At 44.5% G+C, this 21,837-nt stretch overlaps 1 protein-coding gene across 1 annotated transcript; it reads left to right on the top strand.

Annotated features, from left to right (window-relative positions):
- The first annotated feature begins 4,436 nt into the window (after positions 1 to 4,436).
- AREG (amphiregulin) lies at positions 4,437 to 21,472 on the top strand. The gene is made up of 6 exons (XM_084857454.1): positions 4,437 to 5,237; positions 6,166 to 6,354; positions 13,603 to 13,789; positions 14,685 to 14,867; positions 18,883 to 18,982; positions 19,821 to 21,472. The coding sequence occupies exons 1-5, from the start codon at positions 5,177 to 5,179 to the stop codon at positions 18,968 to 18,970; spliced, it is 708 nt and encodes a 235-aa protein (XP_084713580.1). The 5' UTR covers positions 4,437 to 5,176; the 3' UTR covers positions 18,971 to 18,982; positions 19,821 to 21,472.
- Positions 21,473 to 21,837: the final 365 nt, after the last annotated feature.

The raw sequence follows: 21,837 nt of genomic DNA, 5'->3' as shown, positions 1-21,837 counted from the left end.
AACTCCGTGGTGGAACGACCTGCCCCCCCGGCACGGATCCCCCCTGGGACGAGACTTGCCTTGGGCGGATGTTCTGGACGGTGGCAGCGGCAGCTCCAGCGGCAGGTCTTCCGACCGGCCGCCGCCACTGCCGCCATTTGCAGTCTGTTTCCTCCCCCCCCATTTGTGATAGGCTACGTAAAGACTTGCGTAGCCTATCACGTCTGGGTTAAAAAAAACCGCGTACGCAAATGGCGGCGGCTACGGCCGCCACCACTTGCATTCCTTATTTTTGGCCGTCTTAGTCTACGTAAATATTACGTAGAGTAAGACAGTGAAAATAAAGGGGAAAGCAAATAGCGTCCGCTACGCTATTGGCGTTCCCCTTTCTTGTCTTCGTCTTAGTCTACGTAAATATTTACGTAGACTAAGACAGCCAAAAATAACCAGCGCAGCCGGCTGGCCAGGATTCCGGAGGGAGGCGCTCTGCGCCTCCCCCCCTGGCGAGGATTCCGGGGGGAGGGATGGAGCGCCTCCCCCCCCCAGCAGAACCTGGCAGAGCCAGGTAAGCGGGGTTTCGTACATCCCTAGTTTCGAAGAGGCAGAGGAACTAGAGATCAAATCATGGAGAAAGCAAGAGAATTCCAGAAAAGCATCTATTTCTGCTTCATTGACTACGCTAAAGCCTTTGATTGTGTGGATCACAACAAACTGTGGCAAATTCTTATAGAGATGGGAATACCAGACCACCTTACCTGTCTTCTGAGAAACCTGTATGAGGGCCAAGAAGCAACAGTAAGAACCAGACATGGAACAACCGATTGGTTCAAAATTGGGAAAGGAGTACGACAAGGCTGCATATTGTCGCCCTGCTTATTTAACTTATATGCAGAGTATCTCATGAGAAACGCCGGGTTGGATGAATTACAGGTCAGAATTAAGATTGCCGGGAGAATTATCAACAACCTCAGATACTCAGACGATACCACCCTAATGGCAGAAAGCGAAGAGGATCTAAGAGCCTCTTGTTGAGGGTGAAAGTGGAGAGTGCTGGTTTGCTGGTTTGAAACTCAACATTAAAAAAACTAAGATCAAGGCATCTGGCCCCATCACTTCCTGGCATATAGAAGGGGAAGAAATGGAAGCAGTGACAGATTTTATTTTCTTGGGCTCCAAGTGCATGCAGCCGAGACTGCAGCCATGAAATTAAAAGACGCTTGCTCCTTGGGAGGAAAGCTATGGCACACCCAGACAGCATAGTAAGAAGCAGAGACATCATCACCTTGCCGACAAAGGTCCGTCTAATCAAAGCTATGGTTTTCCCAGTAGTAACGTATGGCTGTGAGAGCTGGATTATAAGGAAGTCTGAGCGCCAAAGAATTGATGCTTTCGAACTTTGGTGCTGGAGAAGACTCTTATGAGTCCCCTGGACTGCAAGGAGGTCAAATCAGTCAATGCTAAAGGAAATCAACCCTGAGTGCTCATTGGAAGGACAGATAATGAAGCTGAAGCTCAAATATTTTGGCCACCTAATGCGAAGAGAAAACTCCCTGGAAAAGACCCTGATGCTGGGAAAGACTGAAGGCAAAAGGAGAAGGGGACAGCAGAGGATGAGATGGCTAGATAGCATCACTGATGCAATGAATATGAACTTGAGCACACTCCAGGGGAGAGCGCAGGACAGGAAGGCCTGGCGTGCTATGGTCCATGGAGTCACGAAGAGTCGGACACGACTGAACGACTGAACAACAGTTGGGACTAAGGGTTGTTCTAAAAGTATCACAGAAAGGATTGATGGAAGGAAGAGAAGTGTCTTGCGAGTTTATTTAATTGCATATCTGGGTCCATTGAAAGGCTCACAACAAAAATTGATCATACAACTGGAGAAGAGTGGTGCATAAAGGAGAGAGGATAACTGGTAATAAGAGAATAAACACATTTTAAAATACTAAGATGCCAAACAAACATGGTGCAGATCTTTGGCTGAATCTGCTGACGTCTTGCTGTTTTCTTTATTGTAAAGCTGCTGAGAGGGATGAATATTTTGATCAGAGCTGTGGCACTGGAGGAGAGGACTCTTAATTATTTTCCCCTTGCTGTTTTCCTGATCTTAAACCTGCCCACCCTCAGCTCCTATTTGTCTGCAAAGGAATGCTTACAAATATTTTTCATGTATTTACATTGTTTCTTCCACAGGGCAAGTAGCATCTTGGAGTGGTGATGGAATTCATATTTGGAATTATAAATTTCCAAATGTTTAAAAGCCCTCCTCCGCACCACTTGCCCAATCTGGTTCTCCCTCCTCCCTGCTGCAAGCTGCTTTGAACTGAAAAACAAAACAAAAAATATGATTGTCAATCACAATCTCCCAGTGTCTTGCCTCTTAGAGCAGAGAAGTGGCAGGAGAAAGGGGCATTTAATAGGGATGTACGAAAGTCACCTACCTTTTCGAAGGGTGACATTCGTGGTGGGGGGGAGGCGCTCCGTCCCTCCCCCCCTGAAATTCTGGCTGGGGGGGAGGCACTCCGTCCCTCCCCCCCGAATCTGACATCCCTATCGTAATCATAACACATTTATTATACTAGGTGTTGCTTGAGTTAGTTGCTCAACTAGCATGTGTGGAATTATTTAAACTCTTTCCACACCCACAATTTTCCTGCCCAAATCCCCTTCAGTTCTCTCCCCTGCAGTTTCCAAAGCATGCCTTCCCTCACCATTTAATGTGTGTAGCAACCCTAATAGGTAAATCCTGGCAGCTTCACCTCCTGTGCCTTCAGTGCGCATATTACATGAGGGCAGGGGGTGGGGGTGGGCTGGTCACCCAGGCCTAGCTTAGGCAGTTGCTGGGACCGCAGCATACAAGACACAGCCCACTGGCACTCCGACCTGCTCTGGGCCAGGTTAAGCCTTACTAGGCACTGGCATGGGATTATCAAAAATAATTCATGCCAGACCAAACTTCTCTCTCTGTCTCATTTTTTATAGAGCTGCTAGTTTGGTAGATCATAGGGATGCTGTGGACATAATATATCTTGATTTCAGTAAACCATTTGACAATGTCTCCCATGATATCCTTGTTAATAAAATATGAGCTGGACAGCACCTGTGTTAGGTGGATCCACAGCTGAACGAACTGGGCCCAACTAGTGCTCATTAACAGCTTTGCATCAACCTGGAGGGAGGACTCAAACCGAATGCTACAGGGCTCTCATTCCCCATGTGCTATTCCACACTTTTGTATATGACTTGGATGAGGATATAGAGGGGATGCTTATCAAATCTGCAGCTTTGAGAGACAGCTAACACCACAGTAAACAGAAACAAGATTCAGAATGACTGTGCCACGCTGGACTACTTACTGGGTTGAAACCAACAAGATGAAATTCAACAGTAATTAATGTAAAATCCTGCATTTAGGAACAAACAAGTCAAAAGGCACAAATGTAGGATGGGAGAGGGTTTGCTTGGCAGCAGTTCATGCAAAAAGGATCGAAGTGTTGGAGATGATTACAAGCTGAACATGAGCCAGGAATATAATGCGGCCGCTAAAAAGAAGTTGCATTAAGACAAGCATAGTGTTCAGATCACAAAAATGAGTAATTCCACTCTATTCTGTGCTGGCCAGGCCACTTCTGGAGTGCCGTGGCCAGTTCTGGGCCCCACATTTTAAAATGGGCATTGACAAACTGGAGTGGGTCCAGAAGAGGACCAGGGGGTCTGGGCTGGAAACAAAGTCCTATGTGGACCGATTGAAAAGGCGGGATATGATTCGTCTGGAAACGAGAAGATTAAGGTGAGACTTGACGGCGGTCTACAAATATCTGAAGCACTACCATGGCGCAGGCCTGCTCCCCACTGCTCCAGAGGCAGGACTAGAACAATGGCGTGACGCCGCGTAGAGGAACAGAGTCGGGGTACCCGCAGGAGACGCTTCCTAACGGTGCAAGCGGAGGAGGCTGCTTCCGGGGTGGCGGCCTTTCCTCCCCTGGAGGGGCTGGGGCGGGCATGTGCAAGGGGCGCCGCAGCCGCGCTGCAGCCAGGTCCCGCGCCAAGCAGAGGGGCGGGGCGCATTCATGGCTGCGCGCGGGGACGGCTCATCCAAGCCTCCCAGGCGGCCTGCTCGGGGCCCCGGAGGCGGGGGCCAACCCCGAGGGGAGCCCTGCGGCCGCCCTGGGCGAGCGTGGCGGGGCCCCGGGCCGGCCTCGGCAGGCCCCCTGGCTGTGCCTAGCGGGGCTTCTGTGGGCGCCTCGGCGGGCACGTAGGGGAGGCAGCTCCACGGGAGCCGCCCCGGACGCATCCGCCACCTCCGGGTCTCCTCGCCTCCGCGCTCTGGGCGGCGTCTGGCCCCGCGGCGCACCTGCTCCCTTCCCCGCCCGGCTGACGTCGAGCCGCGTCGCAGCAAGCGGCCGGCCGTCCCGCGGCGCCGCCTATATATCTCCCAGCGGGGACGGAGCGGCGGCGTCGCGCTGCCCGGCCGCCGAAGGAGTCCCTCGGAGCCGCCGGCGCGCCGCCCGCCCGGACAGAGGCCCCCGACGGCGCCGCGGCCCCTCCATGCGTACCGCGCGCGCCCTCCTGCTGCTGCCGCCGCCGCCGCTGTTGCTGCTGCTCTGGAGCTCAGGCGAGGGAGAACGAGCGCGCGGGCGGGCGAGTGGAGACACCGACGGGACGGGCAGGGACGCCGGGGAGAGGCGCTGTTGGGAGTCCGGGGAGGGAGCTCTTCTTCCGGCTTGGGCTCTGGACTCGACGGCCCCCCGGCTCCGGGAGGTTGGACAGAAGCCGCCGCAGGGTTTGGCGACAGGAGGCACCGGAAAGGCATGGGGGGGGAAGCGACCCCCTCTCGCCCCGCGGGGGGGCTTTTCATCTCGCCTCGTCAGCCTCGGGGCGTGAGCGGTCGGCATGCCCTGTACTGGCGCGCCGCAGGCCCAAGTCTTGGGGCTCCCGCCATCAGAACGCCCTTGTGAGACGCCGGCTGGGCCAGCTGCCTAACTCTGGGCACGCCATCCTTCCAAGACACCCCCCCCCGTGCCCCTCCCGTCTTCCCGCTCTGTACAGCAACCCTGTTGGCCAGAGAGTGGCTGCCTGGGCCGCGGTGGGTCACCCATCCGGTGATCCTCATGGCTGACTGAGAAGGGGATGCAAGCGCAGCGCGCTCCGGCCTGAGTCAGGTGCTATCCGCTGCACCCTGGTGGCTCTCAGAATGTTAATATTGCTTAGGGGGCTTCATCTTATCTGCTTAACTTTTACAGTAACTTTGCAAGGTAGGCCAGTATTGCTTTCTCCATATTGGAGCTGGGGCCGTGGTAGTGAGAGAATAGTGCCTTGCCCTCCAGCCATCTACTGAATTTATGACAGGCAAGTTTTGAATTCAGGAATGTTGTGGCTACCCATCTTTACAGCACTTTTATTTAGCTCCACTGTGCTCATTGGGGCTTACTTTGAAGTAAGTGTTCATAGGCTTTCAGCCATGGTCCTATACGATCATTTCCCTTCTGGAGAGGAGTACACGCTCCCTCATTGTTAATTCACGTATAACTTCTTAGGACTTTAGGGAAGGGAAAAAAGAGTTACTAAGATTGGATCAGACTGCAAGCTCCTCCAGTAGTATTTCCTTATGCCAGGCAATTTGGTCCGAACCCATTGTGTCCAGTGTAAGATGTGGCTTGCTCCTGTGTTCGGGGATGGCTTGTTTGTCTTACTACGATCAGTGGGAATATTTATCTGAGAGTAACACTGAATCATGTCCAACGTGTCATCCTTGCGGTGATGGGGAAAGTTGATGGAGAAATGCTTTGGCAAGCGTGGTTGTGTTTTGCCATCCAATCTTAACTATGCGCTATCAGAAGTTGTTTTGTTTGAAGTAGGATTTCTCCTCAAGTAAGTGTGTATCTAATTAAGTCTCAATCAGCTCAAGGTGTGCGGAATCCATTTTTTCTTAAACAGCACACTTTCTAGAATTCTGGATGATAGAACACAATAACCCAGAACGTGGGAGACATTTTTAAAATACTGGGATAGTATAAATGTATTAACATTAGAAAACCTGAGAGCTGCTTCTTGAGTGACTCACTGCTGAATAAGAGTACATATGCAATAACTGCCTAATGTAATTTTAGGTAAACACCTCTCTGCTAGTTTTGGCTGACTAACAAGAATGACATCCTGACTTGTTTAATTTCTCTTCTGCAGTGTGCCAGCATGCTGTTGGATCAGCACTAAATGTGACAGAACATGAGCAAAGCATGTCTATCTTGAGGACTCCCAATACACCTGCTGCAAATGAGATGTTTTCCTCAGGAGGTGATTATGAAGAGGCTGAAGTGGAAGATATGAAGGAGGTGATTGCACCTCAGTTCCTTGTGGGTGACCCAGGTAGAGGTATGTTCAAGTGGAGCCTTTATCTTCAAGATGAGCCTGTTTTGAGGATGTGAGGTGTCGAGAGCAGCTGCTCCAATTAGGAAATATGCAAAACAGATGAGAGAGCTTTTAGCTGACTGCTTTGTTTGGTGTAATAGTAAGCTTTTTGACTTGCACCTCTGTCAATTCTTCATACTATCCAAGAACTTCATTGGGTTAAACTGCCTATGAATGAGCATGAGATGTTAGGAGTAGCCCATGTCTGAAACTGTGTCATTGTGCACATTGGAAATTCTGTCTCTCTTTCTTGTTTGTTGTTGATGAATAAATACATGGAAATATATTTGCTGTCAGACAGTAAACTAAATGTTAATAGTTACAGTGTAGCGCTGTAATGTTCAAACTAACAGAAGTAGCCACTGGCTGAAAAGTCTGGACTTGACCTGTAGTTTCTGTGTCATTGCAAAAGGTATAATGCTGATAAGTGAGAAGTACATATAACACCAACCACCAAGCCAAGGACATAACTGCAGCACAGATCTCAGCTGGCTTAACTCCAGGGCCAGCCCAAGACATTTTGCTGCCTGTGGCGATGGATAAGATTTTGGGGCATTCCATGTACATTCCGTGAACAAAAACCATCCTGACTAGCAGTTGAATCTTACTTCAACACTGGCAATGGGACAGTGTCCTCCACCACACCTGATGGCAGCAAGCTAGCTTAGGAAGGGCAGGGCAGAAAGGTGCATGGCTCTGCCCTCAACACCTCACAGCCACTCCCCAGCATCTGCAGCCTGAGGCAGCCGCCTCATTCTGCTTAATGGTAGGGCCGGCCCTGTCTTTCTCTTCACGGAACCCTGGGAGCTCTAGTTGTGTGAGGGGGGTGGGTTCTAAAGATTCCCACAGAGAATGCTTGGCGCTCTCACAAAGCTACAATTACAGGAATTCTTTGGGGGAAACCTTTGAAGTTAATGGTATAAAATCGATGCATTCATAGGGTAGGTCTGGCTGTGTTTCCAGTGAGGAACCCATTCTTAACCAAAATGTCGGGTCTTAATTAAGGATGCAGTCGGTTAATTTTCTTGTCGTCTTCCTTAAAAAAAAATTTTAATTTTTTTTTAAGGTTTTAATTACCTTTTCAAACTCAATATAGGCAATTCTCCTGTTTTTAATTCACCTACTAGCATTAATTTGCATGGGTTTTAAACATATTTTGCCCAAAGCCATACCAAGTGAGTGTGGGGCTGAGTAGAAATTTGAAGTGGAATGGGTTAATCCATTAATTTAACAATGTGTTTTAATTTAATTTTTCAAAATGTGAACAAGGTAAACATCTCTTGGTCATGCTCTGGCGTAACCAAGAGATGAGTAGGGGCTAGTGACATTCAGAGAAGCTGGGAGAGGCCTAGTTCTCGAGTTGAGTGTCGATGATGGCTTGGGAGATGGACAGAATGGGGAATAACACTCCTCTTTTGACATTGCTCACCTGTGGCATGGCCCTGGATCAGTCCCCTCTTTGTTCCCTGAAGGGTGCAGAGTTGCTCCTGCCACCCCGGCAAGAAAGGTGTGAAGGCCTTTGCATCAGCTGATTAATTAAACTGAGGGTATCTACCTGATAAACAATGCATTCTCCAGTGCATAGTTACAAATAGGATTTGAGAATCAGATCTCCTTCAAAAAAGACTGCAGGCAGCAGAGTGTAGTGCTCTTGAACAGAACCTTAACTATCACCCTTATTACCTTTGTGGAAAACTCAACTAAAGCTTGAGAAGAGAAGTCATGGCGGTGGGGGTGGAGGAATATGATAGCGTTTTTCAAGTACCTAAAGGTTTGACACACAGAAGAGGGCTGCAAACTGTTCTCTATCATCCAAGACTGTAGGTCATGAAACAACGGGCTGAAGTTACAGGAAGGCAGATTTTGGCTGAACATCAGGAAAAACTTCCTAATGGTCAGCGCAGTCATACAATGGAACCAATTGCCTAGGGAGGTGATGGGCTCTCCTTTGCTGAATATACTCAAGCAGAGACTGGACAATCATCTGTCAGGGATGCTTTAAACTGGATTCCTGCACTAAGCAGAGGGTTGGGCTCCATGACCTCCATGGGCCCTTCCAGCAGATTCTGTTTGCTATAATTCCAGGGGTGGGATAATCAGTCTGTTTCTGGTCCATGTTATTTTCATCTGTGTGTACCCATAAGTCTGTTCCATCCCATTTCTGCATTAATCTGCAGTTTCAAAGAAAATTGCATGAAAACTCTTATTTAAATATGGATTTCTAGATGTATTTTAAAACATTGATTGATTGCCACGAACTGGATCTGCAAACTCGGAAAGTGCAAAAGTTGACTGATAACTAAGTTGCGATCTGGACATTAGTTTGGGGAGTGCAACTTGGATCAGTTCATATTAGAATTCACTATGACTGAATTCTTCAAGCGTCTGAATATAATACATTGTTCCTAATGTGTTGGAATGTAGCTATTCATATTAACATTGCCAGTGCTTTTAAACTCTTCAGCACCTGGTTCGGAAACAGTTTCTTCTGACTTAGAGCCTTTCTACTCAAGGCATTTATAGTGTGCTTGTGATTCCTCACTCATGGTAGTTTGTGGGTCCTTTACACAACAATGTCATCCTCCAGGGCCTTTCCCATATTTTGCAACCATTTTAGCGTGTTTTTTTCCCCTAATGAAGAAAGTCTGGTATATCTTGAATGGCAGCATGAAACCTTCTGTGTAGTTCTGCAATTCCACTATACCACAGCACCACCTAGTGGTTGTGTAATGGAACATACAGAAAGTGAAAGAAAACCAACGGGGGGGGGGGGGGGAATTAGTTGAAAGGAGCTGATCTGAATCCCAGAAAGAATCCGGAAACACAAGCTTCGGTAAAGGGGCGGGTTAAAAGCCTCATGTAGAAAAGCCCTTATTCAAGTTGAGCCTTAAGCCTGAGCATCTATCTTAAAGAATCACTTGATTTAGTAACAGTATTATGCCCTTTTAACCAACATGTCACTTGTTAAGACTTTTAAGGTAAGGCCTTAAAAGTTGAGGCTGTTTGCAGTCTGTTGTTAGCGCCAGAAAATAAGGGAGGATATCTACACTGCAAACTTATATTGGGGTTATACTAGTCTTGGCTGCCTCCAAAGAGAGAATTGTTGGTTCCATTGTGGAAACAAGAGACTCAAAATTACATCAAGAAATAGTCATTTGGTGCGGCTGCTGCCCTGCCCCAACACACACACCCCTACAGTTTCTAGGGTTCCTTGAGAAGAGGGACTGACTGCTTGAGGCCTGCAATGTAGATATGGCCATAGATTAAGGTAACTTTTTATTGGACAAAAAGTATGACAAAGCATTCTGTGAGTCTGATACTTGTACATTTTTTCAACAACAGAAGTTAACTCAATAAAAGAGTTCTTTTGTTCTATGCCTTATTGCTAGCTATATATGATGGGCTAGTTTACCAAGGTGATAGTCCTGTTTATTGAGTAGGTGAACTCTTTTGACTTCTTCATACAGAATAAAGCTCCAGTCAGCAAACTAACCTCTTACTCTGTAATACATCCATTTATTTCAAGTTGGTAACAAGTTGGTCTGCAAATTAGTTCTGAAAGTTGTGCACCTCAAAGCACCAACTCTGAAGAAAGTTGGTACATTGTCGCTTGAAGCAGGCGCTAAAGAAAGTAAGGGTGCAATCTTATGCAAGATTTGACAGAAAAAAGTCCTACAATTTCCAGCATCCTTCCAGCCAGGCGTGCTAAGAACTGTAGAACTTTTTTCTGTCTAAACACACATAGGATTGTGCCCTAACCCATAATCTATTTTAAAATAACATTGTACATAAGCTATTTTATGGCCCATTCTTAGAAACTGGTATGCAAGAGACAAATACTGTGTTAAGTGATTTATCTGGACTGTACCACCTCAAACTATATGTGGGGCAGGGTCAAATGTGTTGAAAGCGCCTTAATGTGTCTGAAGCAGAAAGTTACGGTTAATGACTTCCAAACATCCCAGGATATGAAGCCATGGCTTAAGAGCCTGACTTTTTCAGAAGCTGTTAACCATAGTTTTCCAGTTCAGATGCAATCAGAAACTATAGTTAATTGAAGTCTTCCTAGCTTGTTCACTCGCTCACTCAAAAGGAGGAGAGATGTGGCTTATTAAGTTGAGATACGATTGTCTGGATATGGCCACTGAATTAAACTGTTAAAATGAATTGCTCAGTAGTATTTATCTGACCTTGGATGCTTCTGTAGCTATAAATGCCTAAGCCACCATAAGTGTTATCAAAGCTGATCTTACATTTAGGATGTAATCTAGTTTTAAGTAAAACCTGGGTTTGTACACTGAACAGGAAGGTTGCACTCAGTCTTGGCTCTGAGTGTGCCTGGGTGGAGCATGTGTTTTCCAAGTTTATCGCATTCATTCTTATCTCAGGCCATTCATTCTGTGCCTTAGCCTGACCTACCTCACAGGATTGTTGTGAGAATAAAATGGGGGAGAACTATGTACATCCCCTTGAGCTCCTTGGAAGAAAGACAGGATTAAATGTAATAAATAGGCTACATATAGTAGCCAGGTTTACATGTGACAATGAGCCAGAATTCCATAGAGGCCTGCCTTACTGTTCACAAATTGCACGCTGGTGCATGCAGCCTTTTTACTCCTGCTTTGTTCTTCCCTCCACCAGGAGTGACTAACCAGAAAAGAAAAGCTTACTGTGCCATCTGAATTGGGGATCCTGGCTTATTGTGCCCCTCGCAAGCCAGAATAGCAAACCAGAGTGTTCTCGGTTTACAATTCCTGGCTTGTTTGGCAGTGTAAGGCAGGAATGCCAGTTTGGATGACACCGCAAGCTTTTCTGGTTAGTATACCTTCTCCCAGTGGCAGGAGGAGCCAAATGTGAGTGGAAGGGCTGCATATACAAGCACACAGCTGGTGAATGGTTCTCCAGAATCCTGGCTTAGCATTGCGTGCAAATGTAGTCAGTGTGAAGTAGCCATAAAGTTGTGAAGATCATAGCCTAAAAAATAAAATAAGATGGCATTTTGTTTTGGTATCTGTTCACCAGAAAGTTAGAAAAGTCAGGATCAGATTCTGAAACTGAGCTGAGTATGATCTTTCTGCATGTGTCATGTTTGGGAGGAAATGAGGTGAGAATACCTCATTTTTTTCCTTATGGTAAGTAGAAGTGGGACACATTCATTTGTGCACTACAGTTTAACCCCATAAATATGTATTTTTAAACTGGCAGATTGTTGTGAAATCCTCTATAAAATTCTACAACTGCCTGCTTTGTCCTATTAAACCCCCCTGAAAAGCAAATATCATTGGGATTAACCATATTATGACCCTTGGTTAGAATTGCTAAACATAACTAATTAACACTACTTAATTTACCTTTCATGCTGAGCAATAATATCTATGATAAATTAGTCAATAACACTCATTACTAGCTTTGACTTTATTGCATTTAAAAATGGAAATCAAACTTGAAACAGATATTAAAATAGTTTGCACACTAACTTTCTAAAATGTCTCTAATGTGACACAGTAACATGAAAAACAGAATGCAGCAGCAAAAAAGAAACCCGCTTAAAATCCTGTATCAGCTTCTTTGCTGATATTAATTCTGTGTAAAAAAAATAAAAGGAAGCATGAAGGAATTGTATCAAAACACAAAACTTTTCATTTATGTTCTGGCTCATCTGTGAACTGGTCACTATCTGTATTGATTCCAGACACCTGCCTGGCTCATTAATTCTGATGGTACAAGCTGGGCACTTGCTCTCTGCGCTAGCAGATTTAAATATCTGTAGCAAGCAGATACTTCAGTTAGGGTGCACTCCTATGCATGTTTAGACAGAAAAAAGGCCTGCAGCTCTGAATATTCCCCAGCCATGGGTGGCTGGGGAATGCTGGTAGTTGTAGGACTTTTTTCTATGTATACATGCAGATAATTTTGTCCTTATTGTGTCAAAAATCTTATCCCTTTCTTGACTGTTCCTTGTCTTTTGGTTGGTACAGTTTTGTCTTGTCTGACCATCTTTTGTTTGAGGTTGGCTCTGATATGGGGGTTTTTGGTTTTGTTTTGTGCTGTTTTTAAACGTGGCTAAAACATCTTCCATTTGAGAATAATTTCATGATCATCTGCAATTTAAACCATACTATATTATTATCCTGACAGAATGACCTGGTTCACACAATGAAACATCCCACAGTTTGATACCCATGGGTTGTTCAGGAGTGAGCAACTGAATGTGCTGCCTCCCAACCACTCGCCCACTTCTGATGGCGCTGAACTACCCAGGGATGCTCTGTCCCAGAGCTGTTCTCCATTATGTCCAAACTCAGAACCCTGGGTTGTTGTGGGAGAAACAACCCAGGGTTATAACCCAGGATTTGTTCTTTAGTTATAACTGTGGTCTGTTTCTCCCTCAGCAACCCACCAGAGTTCTGGGTTCAGACATCATGGAGAACGACTGATTGATTGACTGATTATTTAAAGTATTTCTTGGCTGCCTTTCAGGGAAGGAGCCCTCCCATGGTTGCATATAACAATAAAACTCACATAATAAAAACCAATAATGTAATAACAATAAAAACAGCACAACAATAAAACTCATGTAATAAAAACAGGTAAGACAATAAAAACAGTGAAAACAGCAGCAGCAAACATCCTAAAAAAACAACAAACACCAGCATAAAAACAAAACATACAACTTAAGCTACAATCCATTCTGATAAAACATAATCAGGGGAAAGCCAAAGTAAAGTAGTAGGTTTTCAGGGTCTTCCTAAAAGCCTGCAATGATGGGGCCTGGCAGACCCCCGATGGCAACTTATTCCAGAGTTGTGGGGCCACTGTGGAAAAGGCCTGCAGAAAAGGAGTGTCCTTGGGTTGTTTAGTGCACTAGAAGTGGGTGCGAAGTTGGAAGCCTGCATGTGCTCTCACTTCTGCTTGCTCCTGAAAACCCATGATTAACCAGTTGCAGGTGGTTTCATTGTGCGAACTGGGTCAGTGTTGTATATTCCCTGTATATTGTAGACACAACTTGTAGTATGAAGGCCCTTTGCTTCATAATTATACTTGCAGTAGAAGTGGTGTAATGGTTAGAATGGGAAATGGAGGTTGAAATCCCTATCCATTTTTTAGGGCACTGGCCAAGTCTCACAGGACTGATGTGAGGCTAAAATGCCACCCTGAGCTATTTAGAGGAAGGGTAGGTTACTAATGTAAGTAATTCAAATTTATTTCCAGGTGAATTACAATTTAAGAAACCAGCAAAATCAGCAAGTGTAAAAAATAACCCTAACAAACCAAGAAGTAGGGGAAATAAGGAGAAGAAAAATAAAAAGAAGAAAGCTCCATGTGAAGGAAAGTTTAAAAACTTCTGTGTTCATGGTGAATGCAAATATATTGAAGAAATCAAAGCACCGACGTGCATGTAAGTTAACCTATGGAATGCTTGAGAGGTGACGAACAGTCTCTATCCTATTTTTTAATCTGGGGTATCTGTGTAGATGTTATTTTGAAAGGCAGAACTTTAATCATAGAACTATTAATGGGACGAGAAAACATAGTGCTGAAAAGATGTGCTGAAAAATAGTTGACTTGCCAAAAAGTCCTGGAAATTTAAGAGAATAAAAGGAAATAAACACACTCCAGTGAACTTGCCAATGCGCAAGCCCTTCTTAGACATTGATTGAGCTGCTATGATACCACAGAAACCTGGAGATGAGTGCTGCTAGGTCTTTGGCATCAGTTTATTGAGATAAGTCCCCCTCGTCACCCAAAGCCATTGGTTGAATTGCTGTGATTTCTGCAAGCATTCTAACTGCTCAGGAAGAAACTGTTAGGTCAAAGACCCTTAGAATCAGAAAGCTGTGTGCCAGTAGTGGGACAGGTTTCATAAAGACAAGGACACACTATGTGGGCTTTACTCACAGTCTATATGTATACTGAAGTACTTCTTGCAAATATGTTAGCATTCCTACTTAATTCATTGTGTCACTTGCAAAGCCTCTGCTATGTAAATCTACATGATTGTGGAATTCATGAGCTGCATAATGAGCTCCTAAACTCATAATGTGATCATAAGTTAAAAGATGGAATGAGGTGTGCCTTCCCAGAACATACCATTCAAACTAATCGCAACTTACCATACTGCTGAGAAACCTTACTCTACCGTAGTTGGACTTAGTAAAGTATGTCAAGCACCAACATCTTACAAGGGGTATTGTAGTTCCTCAGTACTACCATTTGAGTGACTTGTGTTTCTGTAAAATTGCAGGAGGTGCTCAAATACTGTGTAGTTAATGATTTGCATGGTTAATTTTCAGATGCCATTCAGATTACTTTGGAGAACGTTGCGTTGAACAATTCTTGAAGACACATAGGAGCAATGATGCAGCAAGTCACTCTACCACAGTACTCATGCTGTACTCAAGCACAATATACGTGGCGCTGGTTGTTGTATTCTCAGTCCTCTGTGTTGTCGTCATTGCAGTTGTTGTCATAGTACAGTAAGTAACATAATTTTAGTTGTCCAGTTAGTTGAGGAAACTGCCAGCATAGTGAAACAGTTGCAGAATGACCTATAAATGTATGTGATACTTCACATGCATCAAAATGCTGTCAGGAACATGGAGCTGATGATCTATGAACCCACATGCTAGTCAATTATTGTGGTGCAGGATGACTGAATGAAGCATGATGGTGAAGTTGAATAACTGAAATTATATGGAATAATTTGTTAGGCCAGTTTTGCTGGTGAAGGCTCAGCCTCCGTGTAGAGGTGCCCCTTGGAGACGCTTCTAAAAAAAAGGTGTCCCCAACCAGTCATGTCCGACTCTAGGGTGTGGTGCTCATCTCCATTTCTAAGCCGAAGAGCCAGCGCTGTCCAAAGACGCTTCCGTGGTCATGTGGCCAGCATGATTGAACACCAAGGTGCATGGAACGCTGTTACCTTTCCTGCCGAAGCAGTACCTATTTATCTACTTGCAATTTCTTGCTTTCAAACTGCTAGGTTGGCAGAAGCTGGGACTGAAGACGGGAGCTCACTCCGTCACGCGGCACTCGGGTCTCGAACTGCTGTCCTGCTCACCTTCCAGTCTGCAGTTCAGCATAGGGATGTACGAAAGTCACTTACCTTTTCGCAGGGGTGCTTCGTGGTGGGGGGGAGGCGCTTCGCTTCTCCCCCCGAAGTTCAGGCGAGGGTGGGGAGGCGTCCCGCCTCGCCCGGCCGAAATTCAGGCCGGGGAGAAGCGCCCCGTCTCCCCGGCTGCGAAACAAAGTGTAAAAAAAAACACAAAAACCCGTGATAGGCTACGTAACGATTAACATAGCCTATCACGGCTGACTTTGGAAATCTAGCCGTGATAGGCTACGTTAATTGTTACGTAGCCTATCACGGGGTTTGGGGTTTTTTTTACACTTTGTAATGGCGGCGGCAGCCGGTCAGAAGACCGGCTGCTGCCCCCGCCCCCGACAAAAGGCCGATGAACTGCTGCCGGGAGGGACATTCGCCAAAGGTAAGTCCCATCCGGGGGTGGGGCGGAGAATTTCACCGCCGATTTCGGGGGGCCGAATGCGTTGGCGCTCGGCCCCCCAAAGATTCGGGGAGAAATTCTCCGCCATCCCTAGTTCAGCGTCTTAACCACTAAGCCACCGCGGCTTCTAGTCTCCATCAAATTCTAGCATTGTTTGGACACTTTATTGGATTTGGGCATTTATTTGTACTATGAATTTGTTCTCTTAAGCAGCCCCTCAAAGTGGGACAAAGTGCATTTTTGTGGGGCAAAATGAGCTTGCACTAATGTATCTAGTGTGAGAAATGCACTATATTGTGCTTGCAGTGATAATGAAAAGCTAGCTGAGTGTTCTCAAAGAACATAAATGCTTAAATCTTAAACTCAATTAACTTTCTGGTTTTTATTTATTTGTGTGTGTGTGTGTGTGTGTGTATGTTTATGTGTGCATAAGTTTAAGATGGGGTTGCCGCTATATTCCTCTAACAGAGAAGGGTAGCTTGAAATTTGGAATCCCAGTGAGAGTCAGCAGAAACAAATGGCTAGCTCACTGGGATCCACAAATGAAATCCACAACTTACTAAGTACCACTGGTGCCTAGAGGCACAGGCCACTTGTAAAAGCTGATATCAGCCACACCTGTGTCTTGAAGGCTCTGTGCAGGTAGTAGGCTGCACAGAATGGATCAGGCCCTCCATGAACTACCTCAGGGTCCCAATCTACTTCCTGCAGGTTCCTGCACATTTCATTTATAGAGGACAGGTATTACCAAAAAAGAGGACAAAAGAGGGTACATATTTGCATAAAAATTTCATATGCTAATTTATATGTATAGGTGCACATTTAGAAATAATTATTAGAATTTAAATAGAAATAATTCCATAATGTAAATCTATAATTTAAATAGAAATAATTACTAGAATTTAAATATAAATAATTATTAGAATTTAAATAGAAACACAGTACATCTCACCATAGCACGCTAGACTGACCAGCTGACCTGTGCTGTCAATGGGCCACTTCAAGGCCCTTGTTCTCCCTTCTGATGGTTCTTTGTCTTTATACTGGGCTTGGACTGGACAGGCCTTCAAACAGGGAACACCTTAACATTAGAGGACAATCCCCTGGCAGCCCTTCAAACAGAGGACTGTCCTTTGTAAGAGAGGACATATGGCCACCTATCGTGCTGCATCGAGGGTCTTCAACTCTGTTTCCATGGTGCAGAATGACCGGGAATAAAGTATGCAGACATTATGGCATCTGGACTGAGGTTGGAGCTGCATGACGCAGATGAGGCCTCCACTTTGATCAAGAAATCATTTTGTGGTAGGGGCAGAGTGAGCTAGATCTGTGTGGCATGGATCTGGCCCTTCTCATTTCTGCTGCCAGATGAGCTGCCCTGGACAAAGCCTCCAGGCCCCTGGACCCAAAAGCCTATGCTTCTTTCCCTGGCCCCTTGCAGCAGACTTCACCCAAGAGGGAGGGTATTTCCCTGAGCCCATGCTTGGACTCAGCTGTGTGAACCATCTCCATCCCACCCCTTCCCTGAATTCTTTAAAGCAATGTATATCCCTTATATACATATGTATGTAAGTTATATATATATGTGTAAGAGAAAATAGTGCATGTTCTGGTTCCATTAATTTAAATGTCTGCCTTGGGACCGCATCAAGTTGCTTGTCTTTAGATTTAATAAACAATCCTATGCTTGGGCTTAAACGTACAGTTTATAAGCTTTGTTTCTTTAGTTTGGTGGAGCATTCCATAATTTTGAAATTTTGGAAAATTGTTAAAATGTTAAAAATAACGTTAAAATGGTTAAAATAATGTTCCCAATTATGAAGGATTTTGTATTCTTTTGAGAAATTACATTTTTCTGAATCTGGAATTCAAATATATCCTTTGCCAGTTGAAGCATGGAGTTTTGTAGGATAGGTCTGCACAACTCATGGCCTACTAAGCTGAATAGAGCTCAGTAAACCCCGTTCTGGTCATCTACCTGGGACTGCAGAAACTTTCTGTGCAGATCACAATACATGGTTGGTGTGCTTTATTCAGCCTGTTCAGTCACCACGTTGGACAGCATAGGACTGTGGTCCCAGAGCCTTTTGTTGTTGATAACTCTATTAAAGTTAGTTCCGAGAAAGCAGGTATTGAAATGTTGCAAGGAGATGCTGATTATTGCTTCATAAGAACACTTGAGAAATGCTGCTGAGAACATGTCCCATAAGCCTCCCAGTCTGCAGTGAGGAAAGTTCTAATTGCACATCTCACAGGACTGTTCAGTAGAAAATAGCTCATGTTTGTAAAGTTCATTGAAGCTGATCTATTCAAAAATCTGATTTAAAATTATTAAAATTAACTCTCGCTTGCTTAATCTCTGCCATTAAAATCCAGTCGAAATGTAAAAACAAACTGCCAATTTTAACAAGCATATATCCTAATACATCTTGTTTTAGATCACTTAGAAGACAATACAAAGGCCTTCTGAAATACGCTCGAACAGTTAACTTTTAAAAGTTGGGTATCTACGTGGAATCTATGTGCTTCTTAAAGAATTAAAAAAAGATTTATAAAATAACTTGTTGGCTGTGTGCTGGTAATAAGGCTCTGGAAGTCCAGCAGCTGTGTTGTCCTGCCATGGAAATGGGACACAATCTACCAGGGAGTTCTCTTGTGCAAGGCCCGTTGAAATGAATGGGAGCTACAAAAAAGCAGTCCTGAACTTTCACATAGCTCCCATTCATTTCAATGGGGGTTGCACAGGAGAGAATCCCACTGGATTGTGCCCTAGGTCCAGAAATGTTAGCCGTAGCTCCCCCCACCCCCCATAAGCCTTGATGGGGGTGGCTGCCTATCTCTTAACATATAGTTAAAGTGAACTTTTTAGTGGTTGGTTTAAAGTAACCTTTCTCTGTTTACAACCATTTTGCACATATTTTTGCAGGAGAGTAGCAGTTCCATTTTTGTGATTGCATGTAATGGAGTAAAAAAAAAATTTTTTCCACAGGGTAAGAAAAAAATGTTCTAAATACAATGAAAAAGAGGAAAGGAAAAAGCTCCGACAAGAAAATGGGAGTTCTCACAGTGGTGTTTAAAGAGAAGTGAAGGTAGGAGTTTCTTAGAGTGTTTTACAATATGCTTCCTTCTGTATTTAACAGAACTAAATCTCTGGAGAACATCCCTCTTTGTACCAGTGACTGAGTACAAAGTCCGTTGGGGGAATAGTGTCTTTATAGCAGCCAGTCCTTGTACAGCATAGAGGAGAGAAAAGGTTTGGTGTGTCTTCACGTGAGGACTCTCCCCCCACCCCCACACACACATTCAGAATACACACACACACACACACACTGGAGAGAGCATACCTATGACATCCACCTAATTGGTGTCACTATTGGCCATTCCAGGGGTAGTTCTTGATTTAAGGCTGCAACCTTATCTGGGAGTAAGTCCTATTCAATGTAGACATACATAGATTTGCTATGTAAGTGTAATGGGCAAAGTTTACTGCAAAACACTGCAGACACTGCCAGAAGAGAGAACCAGGCTATCAGATTCATGGTTATCATTATGAGTTCAATACTTTATGCCACAGAACATATGATGTAGCTGTATACTTACTCAGACTGATCGAGGAACTGTCTGTTCTGACTAGCAGCAGTCCTTCCAGATTTCAGACAGGGACTTCTCCTGGCACTCCTATCTGGGATACTTTTGAGAGATGGCCAGGGATTGAACCCAAAACCTTTTCTCATGTACATCATGTGCTTGGTCACTGAGCTGCAGTTATTTCCAAAGAACAGCTGCAAGAAAATTCAGGTCTAGTATATATGGGTGCCTGGATATTTCCTGCTTTTAGTGCTCCAGAAACTCTACTAATTGTCAGCATGACATTTTTTTAAAAAATGTTCCATGTCCAAACCTTTGCACAATCTTTGCCTTTTGCAGAAGGTGAAGAAGCTATTGCTGAAGCACATGCTGTTCCATGGAGGCACATCTGAACAGGTCAAATCAAGAACCTAGAGGAATGTGTGAGGCTGAGACTTTGTCTTCCCCCAACATGGAAGAAACTGCAAGAAGGGATTTTGCACTCCCTCTTATCTCTTGGCCGCTGCCAATGAATGCAGAACATGCGGCTTCACTTGCAGGAATCAACATCTATATTTTTCATAACCACTGGAGAGCTGGACCACACTGTCAGTACTGAAAGGCTGTCAAGTGGTCATTGCCTTGCAGACTTCCCTTTTGCATGTGTTATCTGTCATCAGAATTATTGACTGAGAGTTTACAGAGAAGTGTGTGTGTGTGTGTGTGTGTGTGTGTGTGAGAGAGAGAGAGAGAGAGAGAGAGAGAGAGAATATATGAATTTAGGAGATGCTCATGATAGCAAAGAGAAATTCTGTACTGGCTATGGAACTCCATGAAGGTGAAAGGGAAAACAAAAACAGAGCAGGTTTTGAGTAAGTCCCTCACACTGCTTCAAGAGCTGTGTGACTCCAGCTGGGACAAACACCACAGGGCGTGCCTTCTCTCGCACCTTCACCTCTATCAACTTGAGGATTCCTGCTTTCTGCATCCAAAAGTGGCAGACCAGGAATGTCGTTGTTTGCTACAGACTACTTTTTACGTTGGATGTCTCACTTGAAGGTGCACAAACAATTGGAGCAGTTTCCAAGCTCGCAGCTACTGTAATTTAAACCATGTGTCCTGGAAGGTACAAGGATTTTAAGACTTAAACCTCATGGCAAAACTCATCCAATCACAAAACTAATGGAAGAGTTGCTTGTTGGTGATTTTGTGCTCTTTCGGAACTGATCTAATCCTCATCTACAGTGTGTCAATACTAGAGTGATTGTTGCCTCCCCCCACAAGCATTCTAAAGCCGGGGGCTGCGGTTTCCGGATCTTTAACAAATGAAAGACTCCTGTGATGTGGGATGATTGTATTGTAAAGACTTTTCACTAAAGGCCTCCTCAAATCAGAGATTACTTCGGATTAAGTGGGTTAGACAATGAACTCTAAATCAGCATTTGGTTGTTTAAGTAGTCTTGTAGAACTTGCTATGAGAAAGCCATCAGCAGTGGCACAGTTTTGCCAGTCCTGTTGTCTCACTACTTCTTTTCCCTTGGTCTCTTGATCGTACTCCCACCTCAAGTAAAGAAAGAATATTTGAGCCAATCCACTGAGAATCACTCCTTCTCAGTCCCAGTTGGGATAAGTGGGGGTTGTCGAGGGACACGTGTTTGGTAGAAGATGGCCAAGTATAGCAAGAGCTACCGAGGATCAAGCATACAAGGGAATTTACCATGTACTGATGAATAATTCTGAAAAATAATTTATTTTATTTAACGCAAGTTACAGTCCTTTGCACACTTCCCTGTAAGCTCCAGAGAACATAACGGGATTCACTTCTTAATAGCTATACATAGGATTGTGATGTTAGTTACAATAGCTTCTGTATAAGATGGTTTGTGACAGAAAAGCAGAACTTAAAACAACACTGTTCTTATGTGTTCCTGTATTTATTATGTGTTTCTGTATTTAATATGTTCACACAGCTCAACATGACCTATTTATTTTATAATTAAACTTTTTTACACAAACAGAAACATAACTGAATTATAACACGTTTTTATTGCTTCTTGGAATTAGTTAACTCTGAATTACTACAATCCCCCAAATCAGTGCCCAGCACAATAATGCTAAGAATCTATATCTACATACACTACAAATCCTATATTGGTTTCATAACAGTTTTGTGGCTTATGCCTAAGAATCATGGATATTGCCTAATTTGTTGTGGGTGCTAGAAATGCTTAGCTACCTTCTCTTTCTCCCTTCTCCATCCCAGTCACCTGAAGAGAGAGAAAGAACAACAAAATGAGTTTATAGTGTAGATACACCTTTAAGTCAGTGTTCTTGAGGAAGATTGGAAGTCCTCACCTGAGAGTCATGGAGTGGGGAG

The sequence above is a fragment of the Heloderma suspectum genome, chromosome 5, assembly GCF_057233095.1.
Source record: "Heloderma suspectum isolate Gila_16-S chromosome 5, 16-S_ref, whole genome shotgun sequence".
Classification (NCBI taxonomy): Eukaryota; Metazoa; Chordata; class Lepidosauria; order Squamata; family Helodermatidae; genus Heloderma; species Heloderma suspectum.
Note: the sequence above shows the minus strand (reverse complement) of the source record. Positions and strands in the feature narration are given on the sequence as shown.

What these genes read in the sequence shown, in the direction of transcription:
- AREG (XM_084857454.1), top strand. Translation starts at nt 5,177, where the DNA reads ATGTTAATATTGCTTAGGGGGCTTCATCTTATCTGCTTAACTTTTACA. An exon ending in TGTGGGTGACCCAGGTAGAG is followed by an intron (nt 6,355 to 13,602) that starts GTATGTTCAAGT and finishes ATTTATTTCCAG; the next exon opens with GTGAATTACAATTTAAGAAA. An exon ending in GCAGTTGTTGTCATAGTACA is followed by an intron (nt 14,868 to 18,882) that starts GTAAGTAACATA and finishes TTTTTTCCACAG; the next exon opens with GGTAAGAAAAAAATGTTCTA.